Source organism: Balaenoptera acutorostrata, chromosome 15, assembly GCF_949987535.1.
Source record: "Balaenoptera acutorostrata chromosome 15, mBalAcu1.1, whole genome shotgun sequence".
Lineage (NCBI taxonomy): Eukaryota > Metazoa > Chordata > Mammalia > Artiodactyla > Balaenopteridae > Balaenoptera > Balaenoptera acutorostrata.
The window spans coordinates 66,914,094-66,939,265 of NC_080078.1; the positions used below are offsets into that span (position 1 = coordinate 66,914,094).

At 47.1% G+C, this 25,172-nt stretch overlaps 1 protein-coding gene across 8 annotated transcripts in view; it reads left to right on the forward strand.

The window, feature by feature from the left end:
• DLGAP4 (DLG associated protein 4) overlaps positions 1–25,172 on the forward strand; it is a 188,705-nt gene that overhangs the window by 152,156 nt on the left and 11,377 nt on the right. For 6 of the 8 annotated variants that reach the window (XM_057528582.1, XM_057528576.1, XM_057528578.1 and 3 more), the window contains 3 exons: positions 6,176–6,537; positions 9,013–9,101; positions 9,628–10,040. In XM_057528582.1, the coding sequence (XP_057384565.1) occupies positions 6,176–6,537; positions 9,013–9,101; positions 9,628–10,040 (864 nt within the window). Of the gene's footprint in view, positions 1–6,175; positions 6,538–8,678; positions 8,759–9,012; positions 9,102–9,627; positions 10,041–25,172 lie in introns of all 8 variants that reach the window. The other 2 variants (XM_057528577.1, XM_057528580.1) reach the window with 1 other exon arrangement.

The following is a 25,172-nucleotide window of genomic DNA, read 5'->3' on the forward strand; positions in this document are numbered from 1 at the left end:
GGGCTGGCTCAAGGTGGGGGGAGAAGGGAAGGATGGGGAGGCAGGTAGGGAGCCCCTGGTTGTGGGCAGTGGGGAGGAGCCCCAGGAGGATGCTGGGGTAAGAGGTGCTGCCAGTCTGTCTTGCTGGCATTTGAAATTGAAGTTTGATGTTGTTACTCTTAAGGTACAGTGAGGGAGGTGGCTTCCAGGCTGGCATAGGGGGAAAGTAGAGGGCACATGGGCCGTCAGCAGGAAAGTGGCTCTAAGAGGTCAGTCTGTCCCCGATCCTGACTTAGATGCTTGGAATTCTCTCCCAGCTTCCCCTGCTTTGGGGGAAGAAACAGGGAAGGAGGGAGGAATTTGAGGCTAGGTGGGCGGGAGCCGTGAGTTCTGCTTTAACCGTAGCACACAAGTTAGCTCCCCAATTTAGCTGCGTGGTTTGACAGGTTACTTGTCGGGTGAGAGAAGGAGGGATCTTATAGGCTCTCAGCCCTTCCTCCGACAAGCCGGGCAGAGCCAGCAGAGGACCTTAGGGGGTTCTGGCTCTGAGGCCAGCTCCATTCACGTGGGGTCTTGCATGGGTCCGCTGCCTCTTATGTAAAGCCTACGGCCATGGCTCCTACACTGTTTAGGCCACTTCTCCTTCAGCACCCCTGCCAAGCTCGGGCCCTTGGGAGCCAGCAGACTTGAGGACTGGGCTGGGCCTCCAAGGCACTTGCAGGAGGCTAGCATGCTGGGGCTGCTGGGGAAATGGAGCCATAGCCAGTACTCTGAGCACTTGAAGCTCTGATTGGCCATCTTGTACACCTTGACATTAAAAAAACAAGATGTGGAAACAAATTCATTCTGACCTGAAAAATAGAGTTTGCAGGATAAAATCCAGGGCAGAAGGCGGAAATGAGACAAAGGGAGCTTCTACTTAGAAGAAGCAAGGACTTGTGCACAGTGGGGCAGGGAGGCTGGGCTGGATGTCTGGGCCCGGGGGCAGGTGGCATCACACAGCCAGCTTCTGTCTGAGCCTTGGCGTGAGGGGCCGGCATGGCCAAGGTGAGGGCAGGGAAGCACGCGGCCCCCGGGCACAGCTGTGCATTGTGCAGACGATGCTGTGTCTCAGCGATGTTTCACTCAGGATCTTTAAAAATATGCACAAGGACCAGCTGGAGGAGACAGTCACCCTGGAGTGATGTTCACCCCCAAGCTTCCTGGGCAAATCTGAAAGTTTTCCAAGAGTGAATGGACAAAGAGTTGGACCCATATGCCATTTTGGTGTAAATTGTGGCACATAGAATGTCTCCCCAGGGCAGGGAGGACCGCAGTTACATCCTGGCCAGGCCAACATCTTGGGTCTCGGGGGCACTTGCTTCCTTCTAAGGTTTAGTTGGCAAATGATGGTTGTGCATCCTCTGGACTGGGGACCGGCTGCTGACCCGCATGGGACACATGCTCAGTCGGAGACCTGGCCACAGCCCTGAGTGCTCCAGAGGAGAGGGTCAGACTCTGCCTGGGCCAGGAAGGGCTGAGAGTGGAGGGACTGGCCGGAGGACGGGAGGCGTGAAGGATGCGCAGAGGGGTTCTGGCAGGAACGGTGCATGTGCAAAGGCTTTGGCGCCTGAAGAGTGTGGTGTGTTTGGGAAGGGTGTGTGGGTTCTGTGAAGCTGGAAGGGGCATGCTGAGCGGGTGGGAGGGTGGGAGGTGAGGCTGTAGGGATGGGTGGGTGGGACCAAGCAGGAAGGGCTCCAGATTTGAGATGGGACTAGAACCTTGGGTTCTGAAGTGCTGGGAGCCTTCACTATGGCTAAATCTTGATTTTTGGCAACCGAGGGGTTTTTGTAGCGATGATGAGGTTTTTCTTATTCAACAAATATTTATGGAGAGCTTTCTATGCTTGAGATATTACCCTGGGCCCGGGACACGACCTGCTGTGCCAAGACAGACAGAGCCCCCAGCCGCCTCAGGCCTGTAACCATCAGCAAGTAAATGCCTCGCTGAGCTGATGACAAATGTGATGGGCGCTCTGATGGAGATCCTGGGTGATGGGAGAGTAGGGAGCAGTCAGGGAAGGCCTCCTAGAGGAAGTGACACTTGAAACATGTGAGGTGCTGAGAGAAGCCTTCCAGGCAGAAAGAACAGCTTATGTAAAGGCCCCGAGGTGGGAGGAAGTGTGGTGGGCGTGAGGAACACAGACTGGCTGGATCGCTGTGTTGGAAGGGGCTGGGGGGGGGTGTTGGCCTATATTTCTTGGCATTTCACGCCTGTGAAATGAGAGCTGTCCTGTAGAGTCGGGCCCCATCCCCCTGCCCTGGGGGAGACAGTGCTCACAGCTGAGAGATGCCCTGAGATCCTCTCCATTAGTCACACCACTTGTCTGGCTGTCACCTGTGCCCCAGGAGACATAGAGAATCCAAGATGAGTTCACTTTTTCTTCTTTCACAGGCCATCTGGCCTGGCCTCCCTCTAGTTCACTTTCTCTCTAATGAGTGGCTGCGTCAGCAGGACTCTGGCCTACACAACCCTGAGAGAGAGGCTGGAGGGTCAGTCCTCTGTCCAGGCCCTTGGACAGTCCCATTATCTCCTGGGTGGGGCAGGTCCCTGCACAGACTGACTCCTCCAGGCCAGGGTTAGCCCCACCACAGGTGGGGACAAGGACCCTGACTGGGGTCACACGGCCTCCGCCAGGCTTAGGGCCCAGTTCCGGGTTCTCATGCTCACTGCCACCCCCGTTAGGGACATATTCCCCCCCTTAAACATTTTGAGATTAGGGCTTCACTTTTCTAATCTGGGGCAGAAGACTCCACTGAAGCTTCCTTGGGATATTTAGGCCAACCAAACAAACAAATCCTGAAATCCCCAATGAGTTGTGTCTCTGCTGGGCTCTGGTGGTCATGGCCTTCAATGGGCTGCTCTACATGTCCAGCTCTTGGGGGAGACTGCCCCTGGCTGGTCAGAGAACCAGTCCAGCCTCCCCACCAGTGGCTGGGGAGTGGTAAAATTTTGGCTCACCCCCTGTCCTCCAGGCCTGTCTCCCTCTGTACCAGAAACTAGTCAGAGCCATGCCAGCACTGGGCTGTCTGAGCCTTGACCTCTGTGATGTAGCCTATGTAATCACTCCCTGTGGGCACACAACTGGTATATGACAGAGCTGGGGTCTGAACTCAGGCTTGTCTGGTTCTCTGCTGCCTTCTGGCTTTTGGATCCTCACTACCAAAGGAATGACTCTCAAATGGTAGAATTTCAGGCAATGGGGATGGAGGGATTCCTAGCAGGAGTCTCCCTTTCAGTCACAGTGAGGGCAGCCTCCATACTTACCCTTAAATGAGAGCATAAATGGGAAAATGCTTTGAGTTAGTCGAGAGCTATGTGAATATGGTGTGCTGTTAGAACTCCTCCACCCCCACTGAACAGATAAAGGTACTAAAAAGTTCACTGGGGGACAGGGACTTCGGTGAGGCATTGTCGGGGCCCGGAAGCCAGGCCTCTGCCTTTAGTCTAGGCCCCTCCTCCTCCAGCAGTCAGGTCTCAGCTTGGGTGTGCCCCTGCACACTGGCTCCAGAGTCCAGCAGGATGCTGAGGGGCACAGTGGTCAGTGAAAGCCTCAGACACTTGCAGCCCCAGCCCAGCAAGGGGGGGGGGCCTGAGGCCCGGGGAGTGGAGTGTGGTGGGCTGTGCAGCTGTGCAGATGTGGTTGCCACTTGCTGCTGGCAACTCTGGGCAAGTTATCTAACGTTCTGAGCCTCGCGTGCCACATCTGTAAAGTGGGCATAATCATATCCCCACCTCACAGAGTCACCGTGAGGTGTAAATTACAAAGTCATAAAGCTGCTGAGCACAGCTCAGTAAGCGGCCCAGCTTCCGGCTGTCAGCCTGTGCCTCACAACCAGCTGAACACAGGAGCTCATCTTCCAGAGTAGGCCTGTCCCCTTCCACAGGGCAGGGCCCTGGAGGGTCCTCCCGCAGACTGAAGCCCCCCCTCCTGCCCCTGCACCACCATTCTTGGGTTGGGGAGTCAGAGACTGTGGGTGTGTCTGTCTGGGGGGATCCCTGAGCAGAGCTGGGAAATTTTGAACAGAGGAGGAACAGTGCTCTTGGCTCTGAGCTCCCAGAGCACTTAGTCACCTAGACTAGGTCAAGCACAAGACACGGCTCCCAGCTCCTGGGCTTTTCTGCTGTGGCCTCTATTGCTGTTGAAGCACTTGTGTCACGGCTGTTTCTCTGCTGATGGGGGCTCCAGCTTTCCTGGACCCCAGTACAGGGCCTGGCTTAATACACGTCTATCAGATGAACAGACAGATGGATGGGCTTTTTATATTACATTTTTTATTGTTAGGTAATTGTATATAATTTACATACAGTTGTAGGAAATAATACAGAGGGATCCTGTGTACCCTTTATCCAGTTTCCCTCAATGGTAAAATCTTGCAAAACTGTAGTATAATTATCATAACCCGAATATTGACATAGGTACAACCCACCAATCTTACTCAGATTTCACCATTTTCACTTGTATCACCTGTGGTGTATTTAGTTTGATGCAGTTTCATTGCATGTGTAGGTTCATGAATCCACCACCACAGTCAAGATATAGAACTCCCATCACTTTGTACACACTGGGGTCCTCCCTGTCGCCCTTGTATAACCAAGTCCCTCCAGCCTCCCCATCACTCTCTCCCCCTGGTCTCCCCACCAACCACTAATCTGTTCCCATCTCTATAATTAGGTCATTTCAAGAATGCTTTATAAGTAGAATCATGTGGTTTGTAACTTTTTGAGATTGCTTTTTCCCTCGGCGTAATTCACTTGAGATTCATCCAAGTAGTTGCTTGTATCAGTGGTTCATTTCTTTTTGTTTCTGAGTGGGGTTCCGTGGTTTGGGTGCACCACAGCCATTCACCCATTGAGTGGTAGGTCTCTCGGTGAGCTTGTTTCCACTTTTGGCCTATATCAAATAAAGCTGCCATGAACATTCCTGTATAAGTTTTTTGTGAATGTGTTATCATTTCTATGGGATAAATGCCCAAGGTGCACTTGTTGGGTTGTATGGTAATTGCACGTTTAGTTTTCCATTGTTGTATCATTGTATATTCCCACCAGCTGTGAATGAGTGATTCCATTTTTCCATATCCTCGCCAACATTTGGTGTTGTCACCAGTTTTTATTTTGGTCATTCTGATGTTTGTGTAGTGATATCTCACAGGAGCAGATGAATGGATTTACCATTGAGGCCCCTGTGGCACTGGGCCTCATTTTGAGGGTTTCCATTAAGCCATCACCATCACTGTGATTGGCAGTCCCTTGAAGGCAAGGCTTAAAGCCACTCCTTTGGCTCCTCTTCTGGCCCAGGCCTCACCTGGGGAGAGGCTCGTTTCAGTCCTCACTGGGGAAAGGGCAGTTGGAGTTAAGATGCTGAGAAAAGCCGCTGGATGTGACCCAGCCCCTCACAGCAAGTAGCTACTGCTGTTTGAAAAGCACCTCCTGTTTCAGAACAAAAAATTCAGCGTTTACGAAGCCAGCTGTGGGCCAGCCCTGGGCCAGATTCAGAACGGGACTCTGAGACACCAACTCCCACCCGTGGCGGGTCCTGGTTCCCTGAATCTTGGTGGAGAACAGAGAGTCTGACCGGGCGTGATGGAGTCTTAGGGGAGGTAGACTGGTGTGTGGGGTTTTCACATAACAAGGTGAGGGGTGGGGTGGGAATGGCAAGATGTGGGGAAGGACTTCTGAGCCCTGAAAGATGTGTTGGTCTCTGACCAGACAGGGAGAGGGCATCCAGGCAGAGGAAACAGGGGTGGAGGGAAGGTAGGGTAGGAGGAAAAGACCTGGGCAGGGGAGTGGTAGGTCTCTCGGTGAGCTTGAGGACAAGTGAGGTTAACCATTCCTTAGCTGTCCTGACCGTCACTCTGCTGTCACCATCCAGCCCATGCCCCGGATGGATAAGACCTTTGTGTGGGACTCAGGTGGAGGGTGTGTTTGGTCCATGTGGGCCTCCCCCACTAGACTTGGCTTTGGCTCAGCATGAAGGTGGGCAGGGCCTGTGTCTGTCTGTCTTGGTCATTGCTGTGTCTGACCCCCATTCTCCTGCTCCAGAAATCCTCACCGAGGCCAGAGCTAGGGTCGGGTCAGGTAGGGCCTCAGCCCTGAAAGGGGCTCGAGAGGGCTAGGGCCTCACCTTCTCCCCTGCCCACCTCTCACCCATCTGCAGGTTCATCATGCCTAGTGGCGTATAAGAAGACCCCGCCACCGGTCCCTCCACGCACCACATCGAAGCCGTTCATCTCCGTCACGGTCCAGAGCAGCACCGAGTCTGCCCAGGACACCTACCTGGACAGCCAGGACCACAAGAGCGAAGTGACGAGCCAGTCCGGCCTGAGCAACTCGTCGGACAGCCTGGACAGCAGTACCCGACCGCCCAGTGTGACACGGGGCGGAGTCACCCCAGCCCCCGAGGCCCCTGAGCCACCCCCAAAACATGCAGCTTTGAAGAGCGAACAAGGGACGCTGACCAGCTCCGAATCCCACCCTGAGGCCATTCCCAAAAGGAAACTGTCATCTATAGGAATACAAGTAGGGGCCCCTTTCGCACTCTGTCCTCGGCCCACGCCGTGCACCTGCCTGCGTGTAATTACATCTGGTGGAGGCCCACTAGGTCTCCTGGCAAAGGTGGTTTGTCTATTTTGGGGGGTCGGCCCCAAGTGGCCAGACCAAATTCCACCCATAGCCACGTCTTCCTCACGTTCGCCCAAACATGCTGCAGGCTCTGCAGCTGTGGGCAGGTGTCCCTGCTCCAGCGATGGGTTGTCCCAGTGAATGTAGTTACACTCAGCCAGCCATCTCCTGTCCACTGTTTGCCTGTCCACTGTCTGTCTGTTCACTCCACCCTCTGCCCTGGCAGCCGAGCGTGGGAGGCGGGACTGGCCTAACAGTTCTCTGATCCAAGGTCAGCTCTGGTGCGGAGGCCACAGCCCCGCCTGGCGGTGGGAGCAGCGAGGAGCGTAGACGCCGAGGGCCAGGGGCCCAGGACTCAGGGCCCTGGAGCCTTGGGGGTTGCTCAAGGGGAACTTTGCCCAGAGCCCTCTCGGGCCTTGGGGACAGGTAGGTTGCTTGAGGTGCCAGGCCCATGTCAGATTGAGAAGTGGGATGTCGGTCCCAATGCATTCCTCTGTGAGAAAGGATCCAGGCAGATAATTCCCTGGGACCAAGTGGCCAAAGCCAGCAGACCCTTCAGGAAGCCAGGCTCACTGTGCGCCCATGGCCAGGGCACACAGCAGGGCAGGGTGCGCCAGCTTCCCCTCCACTGCTTCATTGCACCTCCTGCATGCACCTGACATCAGTAATCTGTCTGCTGTTAGCTGAGCGGGGAAAACTTGGGCCCTGCCTTGCAGCTTTCAAGAGTTGCTCTAAATCCAGACTACAGTGGAGCATACTCAGGGCAGGGAGGGAGGGCAGCTACAGTGAGCCTAAGAGCTTGGGGAAGGCAGAGCCCCTCCAAACCCAGAGGGCGATCAAGGAGGTCCAGGTGGTGAGCATTGTGGCTTAGATTGGAGAGGATCTCCGTTTCCCCAGCCACCCCTGTGCAGTTGGGCATGGCCAAGTAGATGACAAAGCACCAAAATTACAGAAGGAACATGGGACTCAAAGGGGGGCAGAATGGACCAGAGACGGCTCACTGGCCGATTTCTTGCACTTGCCTCTTGGAGAGGAAAAATTTTGGCACATATAGAAGAAGAAAGTCAGCCAGGAGACTATTCTGTTTTCTGGGCTCCTTCATAAGGGGTCCAGCCCCTGTCCTGTACAGCTATCAGGAGAGATTCTAAGGAATACAGAAAATAGTCTAGTCTCAGGGTCTTTGTTTGGGCAGCCCCACCCTCTCCTTGGCCAAACCGGATGTTCTTATCTTTCCAGAAGACCTGAGAGAGAGTTAGACTCACCCTGATCCTTTCACTCAGAAGTTCACGCAGGGCTGAGTATTCTGGCTCTTGGGCCCATCCAGGCTTCTCCCCCGGGCTCACCCTACCCCCACTCCATGCTCTCCAGGCAGCTTCTTGAGACCCGGTGATGCTGCATCCTCTGAGCTGGCTCTTGCTGAAGGAGAAGTGCAGCTGCACCCCCATGGCAAGGAGAAGCCTGGTGCTCAGCCCCTGCCCGGGAAAGCCTCCCTGGCCTCTGTGAAGCCAGGAGACGAGAGTCTCCAATTTCCAAGGACACCCCTACAACTCTCGTCCCACCCCTTGGCGCCTCGAGCCCTGGGTCAAGTGTGCGTTCTCCTTCATTCATGAGTGGTGGCGGAGGGGCTGACCTGGCTGCTCTGTGGCCACGTACCTCTGTCCCGGAAAAAAAGGTAGGCCCAGGGCATCACTGGTATAGAGAAAGAGCGCCAGCTTTGCACGTGGCTCCCCTGGCCCACCCAGTGCTGAAGGTAACCTCAGCGAAGTGTGATCGAGGCCCAGGGCTGGCATCCCATAGGGCCCAGCGACTTGGCCGGCTCTTGCCTTGGTGGCAGCTTTCAAATCCAGAACTGCTGTCCAAGGTTTGCCCCTAGTGCAGGCGCCTCCAGCCTGCCCTTCAGCTGCAGGGTTGGGGGAGTGATCTTTGCCTCGAGACAGCCCCGCTTCAACTACACCAGATAACGGCTGTGGCTTTGTGTGTGTGTGTTTTCTTTCTCTTTCGTTGTCCTTTTTTTTTTCTTCTCTCTGATGCGTGTGAAGGAGAGGACTAGAAGGAACGATTCCCACCTCTCGGAGGACAACGGACCCAAAGCGATCGATGTGATGGCACCCTCCTCAGAGTAGGGAAAGCCAGTCATCTCCACCCCATCCCACCTCCCACCCACCTGCCCGCCCGCCTCCGCGCGAATGAGCAGTGCCCGGCTTAACCTGGTCCGGCCTCAGGCCCACGTGCAGTGTCCGCATGCCTCGTGTCTGTCTGTCCACACGTCCGTTTGCGTCGTCCTACTAATGTGAATTTCAGCAGCAAGTGTGGTGTTTGTTCTTTATTTTTGTCTTTGTCTCCGTGCCGTTGCTGTCGTTGTCCTTCAATAAGGTTGACTGCATTCAGCCAGTGCCAAAAGAGGAGCCCAGTCCCGCTACCAAATTCCAGTCCATCGGGGTTCAGGTAGAGGACGACTGGCGGTAAGTGGCACCGAGGTGTTGGCTGCCTCTCCCCTCTCCTCTCCCTCCCTCTGCTCTCCCCTCTCCTGCGCCTTCTCCTCCTGCTCTCCCTAACCCACTTCTCCTTGCTGGATTTCTAGTAACCGAGCTGGGTTTGGGGTGCGGGCGGTGGCCCAGGTGTGGGAGGCTGGGCGGGCGGGCGTGCTCAACGAGCGCTTGCTCTGTGAGATTAATCAGCCACGGGGGCCGAGGCCGGGCGGAGACGTGGCCCGGCACCCCGGCGTTGGTGGGCGTCCTGGCCCCAGTGCAGTGAACAGGCAACCTTATGACCTTGTCTGTGTGTGCGTGTGCGTGTGCGTGTGGGCGGGGTGGGGGCTGAGCAGAGAATGAGACGGGGGCTGTGGGACCCGCTTCAGGCGCATGGTGAGCAGACGATGCATCCGTTTCTCTGTCTCCCGTGTGTCCGGGTCGGGGTGGCCTCTGGTCTCTGGCCCTCTGGGTGACTCACCCCTTCCTGTCCCCACCCCACTCCACCCCACACCCACAGAAGCAGCGCCCCCTCTCACAGCATGTCCTCCCGACGGGACACCGACTCGGATACCCAGGATGCCAACGACTCGAGCTGTAAGTCATCTGAGAGGAGCCTCCCGGACTGCACCCCACACCCCGACTCCATCAGCATCGATGCCGGCCCCAGGCAGACCCCCAGGATTGCCCAGATCAAGCGCAACCTCTCCTATGGAGACGACAGCGACCCTGCCTTAGAGGCATCCTCGCTGCCCCCGCCCGACCCCTGGCTGGAGACGTCCTCCAGCTCCCCCGCGGAGCCAGCACAGCCAGGGGCCTGCCGCCGGGACGGCTACTGGTTCTTGAAGCTGCTTCAGGCAGAAACGGAGCGGCTGGAAGGCTGGTGCTGCCAGATGGACAAGGAGACCAAAGAGAACAGCCTCTCTGAAGAAGGTGGGTGCTGTGAGGCCGGCCCGGGGGGGCAGGTTGGGAGGGGTGCGGGTGCCAGCCCCAGCCTCCGAGGTGGGGGTGGGGGGTTCTTAGGTTCTCTTCCTGGGTCGGTCGTGATTCCACCCCTTACTCTCATTCTTTCCTTTCTTCCATCCATCCACCGACCTAACCAAACCTTTTTCCAGAAAGGATTTATGGCAGCAGCTGCTAGTTGCACCGGCTGTGGGGTCAGCAGCCCCCGGGTTTGAATCCCAGCTCTTCCCTTACTAGTGAAGTGACCTTCGGCAGGTTCCTTGAGCCTCAGTTTCCTTACCTATAACGTGGAGATAATCCTACCCTCTGATGCGGCAGTGCATGTTCAGGGCCCGACGAAGTGCCGGACACAGAAAGTTGGCACCATAATTATGCCTTTGGCGGCTCCTTATTGAGCACCTACTGCGTGCCAAGCACCAGGGATCTAACTGGACCTCAGCACCAGGGATCTAACTGTGAACCTCAGCAGGGTGTGAAGAACTATGAATGGGTTAGACAGAAGTCATCTACTTTCCCACTTAGGCTTCTGTCTATACCATGCCTGTTTCTAAAAATTCCCCCAAGAAATTAAAAAATAGTTCTAGAAAGAGCTAGAAATATGTAGGGAGCCTAGATTCACAGGTGTTTGATACAGGGGAGGGGTGGTTTGGAGGCAGGCCCCTGGGGAGCTCCAGCCCCTAGATGGCTCCCCTTCACAGACCGTGCAGGAAGGACAGTTCTCCGGAGTATCCAGAAGGGATGGAGCCAGCGTCCCACCGACCCCTGGTGGGGCAGGGCCTGGGGAAACCACCCCTTGATGACGCAGAGGCCCTGTTTTCACTCTCTAGGCCAGTCCCCAGCTTTGATGTCACACCCACTGGTGTGCAGGGAACTGTTGTGAGGTATATACCTAATAACCTTTTATAATACTAGTGTTTACACAATCAGAACAGAGGCAAGGATCAGAGAGAGCACTAAATGGCTTCTAACAGAAACCATCCAGCCCTCTGCCCTTCCTCAGCCTTCCCCACTTTCAGCTCTCGTCAACTGTGTATTCTGGTATTTACCTTCATATTTCTTTTTAAATGGGATTACCTTTTATTTCCTCTAAAATTAATTGTCATTATGTATTGATCTCTACTGTAATAGCTCAGTATTTAGCTCTGTCACCTCTACTTCCTGTGCCCCACCCTCCATATATTATATCAGTTTGGGGTTAAAAAACAACCAATATTTCTGTTTGCTATGAGCATGTAAATGATGTTCACTGCAGAGCCTTGTGGTATATTATGATTTCATTTTCTTATACATTTTGTTTTTCCTAGAATGAATGGTTGCCTCATTTTTTTTATACACTTTATTTTCTAAGCTCTTATTTGTCATTTTTTTCACATGCTCCACCAGATCGGCCAGCCCCTCATCAATATTATTTTCCAGGTGTGCAAACGTATCAGATAATCTCATGATCTCCTATTTTTCCTGCTGCCCTCTGTCCTCTGCCCTGATCTGGCCAGCTTGCTTTCTGGGCCTGCTGCCAGGCTGCTGTCCAGAGACTTCCCTTTTCGTCACCTGGGACTGCCCTTGGCTACTTTACTGTGATGGACACCCTGCTTTTTTGGACAACATGGTCTTCCGCTTTCCTGGTTTCAGCCCCTCACTTTACGGGAGCACACCTTCAGTTGGAGATAAATTTTTGGAAACTGTATGTCTTTATTCAGACCTCATATAGTTTGGCTGGGTGTAAAGTTGAAAATAGTAAATACAAATTATTTTTGTATATAAATGTAGATATAATTTATATATAAATATTAAAATAAAGTTGAAAGTAACTTTCCCTCAGAATCTTAAAGAGGCCGTATTATGTTTAGCTTCCATTACTTGTGCTGAAAAGTGTGAGGCCATTCCAGTTCTGAGTCCTTTGTATTATTTTATCTCTGGAAGCTGTTAGGATCTGTTCGGGTCTTCACTTTACCTCTCTTACGAAATTTCTCAATGACGTGCCCTGGAATGGGTCTTTGTGCCAGTAGTTAATAGGCCACTTTTATGTGGAGACTCAGGTCTTTTGTCTCTTGCAGAAATAGTCTTGTACTACTTTTTTAAAATAATTTCCTCACTTCCACTTGTTCTGTTTTCTCTCTCTGAAATTCCTGTCACTCACATGTTGGATCTGCTGAGTTGATCCTGTCTCTGATCTTTCCTTTCTCTTATCTTTTTGTTGTCTCTCTTTCTGGAAGGCTTTCTTTTTTTTTTTTTCTTTTCTTTTTTTTGCACGCTATAACAACTTTATTGAGATGTAAGTCACATGCCATAAAATTTACCCTTTTAAAGTGTACAGTTCAGTGGCAGTTAGTACACTCATAATGTTGTGCAACCATCACTGTTATCTAAATTCAGAACATTTTCATCACTCCAAAAAGAAACCCCATGACCATAAGCAGTCACTCCTCATCCCCTCCTCCCCACTAGCTCTTAGCAACCACTAATTCTGTTTCTGTGGATTTGCCTATTCTGGACACTTATGTAAATGGAGTCATATAGTATGGTTGTATGACAGGTCTTTTGTGTCTGGCTTCTTTTGCTGCATGTTTTTAAGGTTCATCCATGTTGTAGCATGTATCAGTTCTTTATTCCTTATTGTGGAATAAGACTCCATTTTATGGATAATACTACATTTTATTTATACATTTATCTGTTGATGGACATTTGAATTGTTTCCACTTCTGGGCTAGTACGAATAATGCTGCTGTGCACATTTGTGTACAAGTTTTTGTGTGGATCTGTGTTCATTTCCTTTGGGTATATAAGTAGGAGTGGAATTGCTGGGCCATATGATAATTCTGTGTTTAACTTTCTGAGGAACCTGCTAAACTTTTCCACAGTGGCTGCACCATTTAACATTCCCACCAGCCGCACACGAGGGTTCTAATTTCTCCACATCCTCACCAACACTTGTAATTATTGCTCTTTTTGATTATAGCCATCATGGTGGGTATAGTAGTACCTCACTGTGGTTTTGATTTGAGTTTCCATGGTGGCTAATAAAGTATAGCATCTTTGTAAGTGCTCTTTGTGTATCTTTTTTTGGCGAAATCTGTTGAGTTTGGGAGGTTTCCTTGACTTTATCTCTAAACTCTGTGCATCAAATGTTTACTACAGCCATTCGTATAAGAGCTCTTTCTTACTCTGTTCCTTTTTTCATAATATTTTGTCCTTGTTTTATGGATAGAGTATCTTCTCCTACCTTTCTAACATTTACATATATATTTAAGTTTTCATGTCTCTGTGTTGTCTCTATTTCCTTTAGGCTCCTTTTTTCTATGTGTCTTTTTGGGTTGGAGTCTTTCCTGGAATGTCCAGTGATCTTTAGTTGTTTATTCATATTAAAAGTGAGGAACTAACTCAGGGGTAGGAAGGGATGGAGTAGAAGATTTCTGTTTTTGTTGCAAGCCTAGTAGTTCCACTTGCTGTTTTTTAATTTTATGATTTAATTTAAAATAAAACTTAGGAATTCCCTGGCAGTCCAGTGGTTAGGACTCGGCCCTTTTGCTGCTGTGGCCCAGGTTCAATCCCTGGTTGGGGAACTAAGATCCCGCAAGCCATGCGGCGCAGCCAAAAAATTAAAATTAAAATTAAATTAAGGGCTTCCCTGGTGGCGCAGTGGTTAAGAATCCGCCTGCCGATGCAGGGGACACGGGTTCGAGCCTTAGTCTGGGAAGATCCCGCATGCTGTGGAGCAGCTAAGCCCGTGCGCCACAACTACTGAGCTCACATGCCGCAACTACTGGAGCCTGTGCTCTGCCACAAGAGAAGCCACTGCAATGAGAAGCCCATGCACCGCAACGAAGAGTAACCCCCACTCACCGCAACTAGAGAAAGCCCACATGCAGCAACGAAGACCCAAAGCAGCCAAAAATAAATAAAATAAATTTATAAATTGCATATGTTATGTTCTTTAAAAAAAAATTAAATAAAATAAAACAATTTTAGAGATAGCAAAAGCAAACTATATAATATAAAAATAGCGAAAGTCATGGTAATATACTGGTATGTTGATAATATATGGTAATAACATCAAAGATGAAGAAATAATTATTTAACTATCAGGATAAAAACTCTTTGGGACTTCCCTGGTGGCGCAGTGGTTAAGAATCCACCTGCTAATGCAGGGGACACGGGTTCGAGCCCTGGTCCGGGAAGATCCCACGTGCCGCAGAGCAACTAAGCCTGTGCGCCACAACTACTGAGCCTGCGCTGTAGAGCCCATGAGCCACAACTACTGAAGTCCACACGCCTAGAGTCTGTGCTCCGCAACAAGAGAAGCCACCACAATGAGAAGTCCACGCACCGCAACGAAGAGCAGCCCCCGCTCACCGCAACTAGAGGAAGCCTGTGCGGAGCAACGAAGACCCAACACAGCCAAAAATAAATAAATAAATAAATAAATAAAATTTATAAGGAAAAAAAAAGAACAGCATTATTTTAAAAAAAAAACCTCTTTAATAGCAGAATAAAACTCGTAATGTACAAGATTTTGTTTGAATACCTCTGTTCAAGTCTTTTGAGTATATACGTAGGAGTGGAATTGCTGGATCATGTGGTAATTCTATGTTTAACTTTTTTCCATTTTTTTATTGTGGTAAAATATATATAACATAAAATTTGCCATTCTAACCACTTTTAAGTGCATAATTCAGTGGCATTACTTATATTTACAATGTTGTATATTACCAACATCTATTTCCAAAACTTTTTTATCACCCCAAATAGAGATTCTGTACCCGTTAAGCAATAATTCCCCATTCCCTTCTCCACCCAGTCCCTGGTAACCTCGAATCTACTTTCTGTCTCTATGAATTTCCCTATTCTAGATCTTTCGTGTAAGTGGGAAGATACAGTGTTTGTCCTTTTGTGTCTGGCATGTTTTCAAGGTTCATCCATGTTGTAGCATATCAGAGCTTTATTCCTTTTTATAGCTGAATAATATTCCGTTGTATGTAAATACCACATTTGTTTGGTCCATTCATCTGTTGATGGACACTTGGGTTATTTCCACCTTTCAGCTACTGTGAATACTACAGTGAACACGATATGAGAATCTGTTTCAGTCCTATTTTCAGTTCTTTTGGGTTTAAACCTAAGAGTGGAATTGCTGGGTCACATGGTAATTAATTCTGTGTCTAGCTTTTTGAGGAATCGCCAATGTTTTCCACAGCAGTTGCACCATTTTACATTCCCACCAGCAATGCATAAGGGTTCCCATTTCTCTATATCTTTGCTAACACTTGTTATTTTCCATCTTTTAAAAAAATTATAGCCATCCTAGTAGGTATAAAATGGTATCTCATTGTCCTTCTTAAAAAATATTTATTTTTTAATTATTTTTTTATGGCTGCGTCAGGTCTTAGTTGTGGCATGCGGGATCTTTCATTGCAGTGCGTGAGCTCTTCATTGCAGTGTGCGGGCTTCTCTCTAGTTGTGGCTTGCGGGTTTTCTCTTCTCTAGTTGTGATGTGTGGGCTCTGTAGTTTGCGGCACGTGGGCTCTAGTTGAGGTGCTGGAGCTCAGTAGTTGTGGCACGGGATTAGTTGCCCTGCAGCATGTGGGATCTTAGTTCCCCGACCAGGGATTGAACCCACATCTCCTGCATTGGAAGGTGGATTCTTAACCACTGGACCACCAGGGAAGTCCCGATTGTCATTTTGATTTGCATTTCCCTAATGACTGATGCTGAGCCTCTTTTCATGTTCTTATTGGTCATTTGTATATCTTCGGAGAAATATCTATTCAGTCTATTTAATTGGGTTGTTTGTCTTTTTGTTGTAGAGTTTAGGAGTTCTTTACATATTCTGGATAATAGGCCCTTGTCAGGTATATGATTTGTAAATATTTTCTCCCATTCTGTAGGTTGTCTTTTCACTTTCTTCATAGTGTCCTTTGATGTGCAAGTCTTTAATTTCGATAAAGTCCAATTTATCTGTTTTTCATTTATTGCTGTGCTTCCATTTATTTTTAAAACTATGAGTATATATTAATTTAATAAAAATTAAAATTAGGACAAAAAAACAATTGAAGCAATGAGAGACTAACTGGCAGCTCTGTGGGCAGGGCCCGTTGAAAGGTAGGCTTCTGTAGACACCTTCTCAGAATACTGGTTTTGGAGGCTTCCCTGATGGCGCAGTGGTTGAGAATCTGCCTGCCAATGCAGGGGACACAGGTTCGAGCCCTGGTCTGGGAAGATCCCACATGCCATGGAGCGACTAGGCCCGTGAGCCACAATTACTGAGCCTGTGCGTCTGGAGCCTGTGCTCCGCAACAAGAGAGGCCGCGATAATGAGAGGCCCCTGCACCACCATGAAGAGTGGTCCCCACTTGCCACAACTAGAGAAAGCCCTTGCACAGAAACGAAGACCCAACACAGCCATAAATAAAAAGAATAAATAAAATTAAAAAAAAAAAAAAAAGAATACTGGTTTTAAATAACATACAGTAAAAATTATATCCAGGGCTTCTCTGGTGGCACAGTGGTTAAGAATCTGCCTGCCAATGCAGGGGACACAGGTTCGAGCCCTGGTCCGGGAAGATCCCACATGCCGCGGAGCAACTGAGCCTGTGCTCTAGAGCCCACAAGCCACAACTACTGAGCCCACGCACCACAATTACTGAAGCCTGCGCGCCTAGAGCCTGTGCTCTGCAACAAGAGAAGCCACCCAACAAGAAGCCCGCGCACTGTAATGAAGAGTAGCCCCCACTCGCCGCAACTAGAGAAAAGCCCGCGTGCAGCAACAAAGACCCAACACAGCCAAAAATAAAAATAAATTAATTAATTTAAAAAAATTATATCAGGGCTTCCCTGGTGGCGCAGTGGTTAAGAATCTGCCTGCCAATGCACGGGACATGTGTTCGAGCCCTGGGGCAGGAGGATCCCACATGCCACGGAGCAACTAAGCCCATGTACCACAACTACTGAACCTGAGCTCTAGAACCCACGTGCCACAACTGCTGAAGCCCGCGCACCTAGAGCCCTGTGCTGCGCAACAAGAGAAGCCACCACAATAAGAAGCCCGCGCACCGCAACGAAGACCCAACGCAGCCAAAAATAAATAAATTAATTAATTAAAAAAAATTATATCAAGATAACAAAGGAAACCAATTACGTTAAAATACAGTTTCTAAAATAGTGAATAAATTTGTGATATGATAATACTATATATACTTCTTTGTTAAGGCATTAATAGTCTAGCAGTCAGTCTAAAACTACTATAATTTTAAAGTAATGATGCCAGAAAACATTATTTCAAGATAACTGTGACCACTGTAATGTGATATGAAATTATCTTTGATTTCTATTGGTGACAATGTGACAGGTTCTGCTGACATTGAACTAAAGTGGTTTGTTGCCCATTTAAGTTTAAGGGCGTCCTGCTTTAGGGTGATTGGGTGACAAACTGGCCTTTGCCTTAGAAGATCTTGAAATGTCAGTATCTTTTCTCTAGAATCCTTCAGAATCTTTTTCAGAAAAGAATCCTCTAGTTTCTTTGGGGGCATGTGTCTGGTTGCTGGCATTCCAGGTGCAGGGTAGAGGGAGGGAGCTCACAGACTATCACTAACTCCATGCCATCTGCCATTGACCCTGCCTGGTGGCCTAGGGTCAGAGCATCTAGAGCAGCGCTGTTTGGTAAAAATATAATGTGAGCCATGTGCTGTAAATGTTCTAGGAGCTGCATTTAAAAAGCAAAAAGAAATAGGTGAAGTTAATTTTTGTTAAGTTATCTTACACAGTATGTCCAAAATAGTAGTGTTTCAACATACAGAATTATTGAGGTTGTTACATTCCTTTTCATACTAAGTACTTAAAATCCAGTGCATATTTTACTTTATCGTACATCTCAATCCAGACAAACCACATTGCCGGTGCTCGCTTGCTGCAAATGGCCGGGGGCCGTTGTATTGGACGGCGCAGATGAGGAGAATAAGCCTGGGTGGGCGTGCGCGGATACCTTAGTGACTGTGTTGGTGCAGCAGGTTAAACTTTTCTGTACTACACTTAATTCTAATTCTTTCTGGATTGAGAAGATGCTTACCTGCTAAGCATATGTCACGCCAAACAGTATTGGTGGTACCTTCCTGTAATATTATGGGGGGAGGGGTGCTCTTTCAACATGATGACATTTCTTAATAAGCAGCCCTCAACCCTGCTGTTGAACCCAACCTCTGGATGGAGCCCTTTTCACAGCCCTACATCAGTGACTATAACTTAAAGATAGACGTAGTCACGTTGCTCTGTCCCTTAGATGCAAGATAAATATTCTGACTGCTCAGGTAAATCAGTAATGCCCATGCAGGTGGCTGCCTCTCTTGGGTGGATTTTGTGTTACACCACCATCCATCTCCAGAACTTTTCAACTTCCCAAACTGACACTCTGTACCTATTAAATGCTAACTAACTCCCCATTCTCCCTCTCCCAGCCCCTGGCAACCACCATTCTACTTTCTGTCTCTGAATTTGACTACTCTGGGTACCTCATATAAGTGGAATCATACGGTCTTTGTCCTTTTGTGACTGGCTTATTTCACTTAGCATAATGTTCTCAAGATTCATTCATGTTACAGCTTATATCAGAATTTCGTTCCTTCTTAAGGCTGAGTAATATTCTGTTGTATGGAGAGACCCCATTTTGCTTATCCATTCATGTGTCCGTGGATCCTTGGGTTGCTTCCATCTTTTGTCTGTTGTGAATAATGACATTTCCTATCTCTTAGGACCACAATTCTTCATTGACACCACCATGCTTTCTGATCAAATTGTGTACGTCCACCCAAGGCCCTGTCTGACTTACGGCCACAAGTTTTAATGTCACTGTTCTTACATATGTGGAAGAGCTTCACCAAGGAGGTGCCTCAAGGAAACCATGATACCTTCATATTGTGCAGAAGCTTGGAGGGTATTTACAGGCAGGGGGAGAGGACAGGGATTCCAGATGGAGGGAGTAGCACGTGCAAAGGCACAGAAGCAGGAAGGGCAGGGCAGGTCCAGGAATCACAACTGAAAAGAAAGGAGTGGGAAGAGGGGGATGGTGGGTCACAAGAGTAGGGAGCTGACTGAGAAGGGCCTCAAATATCAGATCAAAGTATTGGGCATTACGCTCCAGGCAGGGGAGAGCAGCTGGGGGATCTGAAGCAACAGTGAGACGGTCAGATTTTCTTTTTAGAAAGATCACCCTTGATTGCTGTGTGGATAAAGCTTTGGAAACAGGGAGACCAGGGCAGTGGGGTGGAAGAGGAAGGAATGGATAAACAGAAGAAATTTTCTGAACGTTCTGAATGGACCGACTAAAGGGGCACAGGGTTGGAGTCAGGTGGATCCCTCCAGCTTCCCTGGTTTGGGCCACAGGTGGATGAAGAGGTCATTAACTTGAAAGAGGGAGGCGGAGGCAGGGCGTGCTTGGCTGGATAAGGAGGGGCTCTTGGGGAAGCAAGATTACAGAGGTCAAGTTGTGCAGATGTCTTTCTTGCTGTTGAAGGAGATGCGGATGAAATGAACGCTTCAACGTAGTCTGTGGGAACTCCTGTGGCCAGGGGGTTGATCAGGATCGTTCCAGAGTGAGTGGAGAATCAGAGAGCCTTGAACGCTGGGCGGCCTACCATGAGCCAGCACTCGGCATTCATCATCTTGTTTACTCCCGGCTATCCAGTGAGGTTGGAGCTATTAAAATCGTGTCTTGAAGAAGAAACAAACATGGAGGTGAAGTGCTCTGCCACTCAACAGCTGTGTGACCTTGGGCACATCTGAGCCTGCTTCTCCCCATTGTTCAGTGGCAATAATGACCCCACCCTCAGCCTATGGTGGGGGTAAGATGAGACCCTGTGTATGCGGAGTGCTTGATGGTGAATGGCAGCAGCCATGCCTGCTGCAGCTGCTGTCACCATCACCCTAACTTGTGGATAGACGCAGCCCAGGCCAGGAGCTGAAAAGGAGGCCACACCTCTAGCCTCAGTGCTGGGAGATGAGAGGTGAACAAGGGTAGACATAGAGCTAGCAGCCTGAGGGAAGGGGCCTGCCATCCCATTTCCCCAGCTCTGGCGAGGAAGGAAACTAAGAGACCTTGGGCGAGTCACCTCAGTTCTCCAGGCCTCCACTTCCTCACCTGTGAATTGGGTGGACCAATACCAACCCCACAGGGCTGTGTATTAATGTAAGATTAGAAACACAAAGCCCTTGACAAGAACCCAAGAGGTGGTAGCATTTATTACAATTGTCGTTGTTAATGTTGATATTAATATTACTAGAAACAGGCATTGTAGCCTCCTCCACTTTCACCAGTGGTCAGTTCTGAGTTCAGGTCTCCTTTTTAGGACCTCCCCTAAAGAACTGGTTTGTGTGTAGAGGCGTATACAAGGATGTCTTTGCTGTATTATTTGTAATAAAGCAGGCCCCTCACTGCCTATCACTAAGTGTTCAGTTACCTTTGTTGCATAAAAAGTGACCTCAAACTTAGTGACATAAAACAACCAGCATTTTATTATGGTTATGGCTATAACAGTAGGTCAGTAATTCAGCAGGAGCATGGCAAGCACATCTCATCTCTACTCCTAGATGTCCGGGGCCTCAGCTGGGATGACTCAGGGCCTGATATCTGAGGGAAGGAATTACCTGAAGGTAGTTCACTCACATGCCTGGTGCCTAGACCAGAATGACCTAAAGACCGGAACTGCTTGCCGGGGCCCCTGTGTATGTCTTCTCCACGTGACTTTGCTTCCTCACAGGCAGCCTCGGGGCAGTCAGACTTCTTACCTGTTGGCTCCGGGCTCCAGGCTAACAAGGCTGGCTTGCCTTTGATGACCTCGCCTCAGAAGTCACCTGGGATCTCTACCACTGTATTTTACTGGCTACAAGAAGTCACAAGCCCACCCAGATTCAAGGACGCGGAGAATTAGACCCCGCCTCTTGATAGGGGAGTGTCAGGGTTCTGGAAGAACTCGAGAGACAGGAGATACTGCTGGGGTCATCTTTGGAAAGTACAGTCTGCCACAACACAGAACCAGTTCAATCTAATATGGAGCAGTTACAAAGAGCGCTTTTACTAAACAGTATGTTGTGAAGTTCTGTCTAGTTTGACACATACAGATGTGCTTCAGTTTGGTTAAATTCTGTGAAGTGTTCAGTGAGATACATGAAGTACTGCATTTTCTTTGCCCACGTTCCTGATGATGGGTGTTCAGGTGTTTTCAGGGTTTTATCAGCATCTTGGCACACGTCTTTCTTGGCATCACATGTGAGAGAATCTCTCTAGGATATTTACCTTGGACAGAATTGCTGGATGGATGGAAACACATTTTATATTTTAATCAGTTCTGCTTGATTGCTCTCCAAAGAGGTTATACCAGTGTATCCTTACACCAACAGTGTTGGAAAATTTCCATTTCTCTGATATCCTCACTGATGCTTGATCCTGTCAGACTTTAAATTAATTATTTGGTAAGTGGAAAAGTATATCTGGTTGATTTATTTTGTATTTACTTTGTTATTAGAGAAGCTATGCATATTTTCATTAATTTATTGGCTCTTTCAACTTTTTCTCCTGTGAATTGCTCAGATAGTTCATTTTTCTATTGCATTGTCAGTGTTTTTAAAATTGATTTGTAGTTCTTTATATATGTGGATACTTAATACTATGTTATATATATATTCTATTTTATTTTATATATATATGTCTATATATATATATAGACATATATATATATATATACACACACACACACACGCACACACACATGCATGCTTGTGGAATCTTAGTTCCCCAACCGTGGATTGAACCTGGGCCCCCTGCAGTGAAAGCACTGAGTCCTAACCACTGGACCATCAGGGAATTCCTAAAATTAATGATGTCTTTATCACTTTTTTTTGCTTGTTTTTTTGGCCATGCCACGCAGCTTGCGGGATCTTAGTTCCCTGACCAGGGATCAAAACCTGGCCCCCTGCAGTGGACCACCAGGGAATTCCCAAAATTAATGATGTTTTTATCACTATTATTTTTAATTTTAAGTTCATATCTTTTAATCTTCTGCACCTTTGATTTTTTTATTGTGGTAAAATTTATCATCTTAACCATTTTTAAGTGTCCAGTTCAGTGGTATTAAGTGCATTCACATTGTTGTACAGCCATCACCACCATCCATCTCCATAACTCCTTTCATCTTGTAAAACTGAAGCTCTATACCCACTACACTATAACTCCCTATTCTCCCCTCCACCCCCGGAAACCACCATTATACTTTGTCTTTATGATTTTGACTTATAAAAATAGTATATTTGTCTTTTTGTGATTGGTTTATTTCACTTGGCATAATGTCCTCAAGGTTATTCCATGTTATACCATATATCAGAACTTTATTCCTTTTTATGGCTGAATAATATTCCATTGCATGTATATACCACATTTTGCTTATCCTTCATCCTTCAGTGGGCATTTGGGTTGCTTCCACATTTCAGCTACTACTGTGAATAATGAACATGGTCCACAAATATCTCTTCGAGTCCCTGCTTTTAATTCTTTTGGGTATGTACCCAGAAGTGGAATTGCTGGATCATATGGTAATTCTATTCTTAGTTTTTTGAGGAACCACCATACTGTTTTCCACAGCAGCTGTGCTATTTTACATTCCTGCCAATAGTGCACAAGAATTCCAGTTTCTCCACATCCCTGCCAACACTTGCTGTTTTGTTTTTTTTTTGATAGTGGCCTTCCTAATGCGTATGAGGTAGTATCTCATTGTAGTTTTATTTTATTTTAAATTTTGATTGGAGTATAGTTGATTTACAATGTTGTGTTTCAGGTGTACAGCAATGTGAATCAGTTATACATATACATATATCCACTTTTTTTTAGATTCTTTTCCCATATAGGTCATTACAGAGTATTGGGTAGAGTTCCCTGTGCTATACAGTAGGTTCTTATTAGTTATCTATTTTATATACAGTAGTGTGTGTATGTCAATCCCAATCTCCCAATTTATCCCTTCCCCCCTTTCCCCCCTGGTAACCATAGGTTTGTTTTCTACATCTGTGACTCTATTTCTGTTTCGTAAATAAGTTCATTTGTACCATTTTTTTAGATTCCACATGGAAGTGATAACATATGATATTTGTCTTTCTCTGTCTGAGTTACTTCACTCAGTGTGACAATCTCTAGGTCCATCCATGTTGCTGCAAATGGCATTATTTCATTCTTCTTTATGGCTGAGTAATATTCCATTGTATATATGTACCACATCTTCTTTATCCACTCCTCTGTCAATGGACATTTATGTTGTTTCCATGTCTTGACTATTGTAAATAGCACTGTAATGAACACTGGGGTGTATGTATCTTTCTGCATTATGGTTTTCTCCAGATATATGCCCAAGGAGTGGGATTGCTGAATCAAAGGACAACTCTATTTATAGTTTTTTAAGGAAAAAATTTACATTCCCACCAACAGTGTAGGAGGGTTGCCTTTTGTCCACACCCTCTCCAGCCTTTATTGTTTGTAGATTTTTTGATGATAGCCATTCTGACCGGTGTGAGGTGATACCTCATTGTAGTTTTGATTTGCATTTCTCTAATAATTAGTCATGTTGAGCATCTTGTCATATGTTTGTTGGCCATTTGATTTTTTTTTTTGGAGAAATGTGTGTTGACGTCATTTGCCCATTTTTGAATCAGGTTGGGGTTTTTTTGGTTGTTTAAGTTTTAGGAGTTCTCTATATATTCTGAATATTAATCCCTCATCCAGATACATGATTTGCAAATATTTTCTTCTGTTCTGTGAGTTACCCTTTTACTCTGTACATAATGACTTTAAATGAACAAAATTTTAAAATTTTCACGAGGTCCAGTTTTTCTATTTTTTCGTTGTTTCCCTGTGCCTTTGGTGTTAGAGCTAAGAAATCGTTGCCAAATACAATGTCCTGAAGCTTTTGTCCTATATTTTCTTATAAGAATTTTGTTGTTTTAGGTTTTAAATTTAGGTTCTTGATCCATTTTCAGTTATGGTATGACATAACAATCTAACTTCACTTTTTTGCATGTGGATATCCAGTTTTCTCCACACCATTTGTTGAAAATATTGTTCTTTCCCCATTGAATGGGCTTGGTACCCTTGTCAAAAATCATTTGATCATGTTTGCAAAGGTTTATTTCAGGGCTGCTATTTTATTCCATTGATCTATATGTCTGTCTTTAGGCCAGTACCACACTGATTTGATTATTGTGGCTTTGTAGTAAGTTCTGAAATCAGGATGTGTGAATCCTCCTGTTTTATTCTTTTTTAAGATTGTTTTTAATGTTTGGGATGCCCTGAGATTCCATATGAATTTTAAGATGGATTTTTCTATTTCTGCAAAAAACATTATTGGAATTTTGATAGGAATTGTATTGAATCTGAAGATTGCTTTGGGTAGTATTGACTTTTTAACAGTATTAAGTCTTACAGTTCATGAACATGGGACTTGTTTCCATTTATCATATCTTCTTAATAACTACAAAACAGCAGTGTTTTGTAATTTTCATTGTGTAAGTCTGTCACCTTAATTAGTTAATTCCTAAATATTTTATTCTTTCTAATGCTATTATAAATGGAATCGTTTTTGTAATTTCCTTTTCAGGTTGTTTATTGTTAGTATTAGAAATGCAACTGATTTTTGTGTGTTGACTTTGTATTCTGCCTACTTTGCTGAATTCATTTATTAGTTCTTTCAGGGTTTTTTTGGTGGAATCTTCTGGGTTTCCTACGTATAAGATCGTATCATCTGCAAACAGAGATAATTTTACTTCTTCCTTTCCAGTTTGGATGCCTTTTATTTCTTTTTCTTGACTAACTGCTCTGGCTAGAACTTCCAGTCCTATGTTGAGGTGAAGTGATGAATGTGGGCATCCTTGCCTTATCCTTGATCTTAGAGAAAACACCCTGGAGTATGATGTTCACTGTGGGTTTTTCATGTATGGCTTTTATTTTGTTGAGGTAGTTTCATTCTGTTCCTAGTTTGTTGAGTGTTTTTCTCATGAAAGAGTGTTGAATTTTGTCAGACTTTTCCTGCATCAATTGAGATGATTGTGTGGTTTTTCCCCTTCATTTTGTTGATGTGG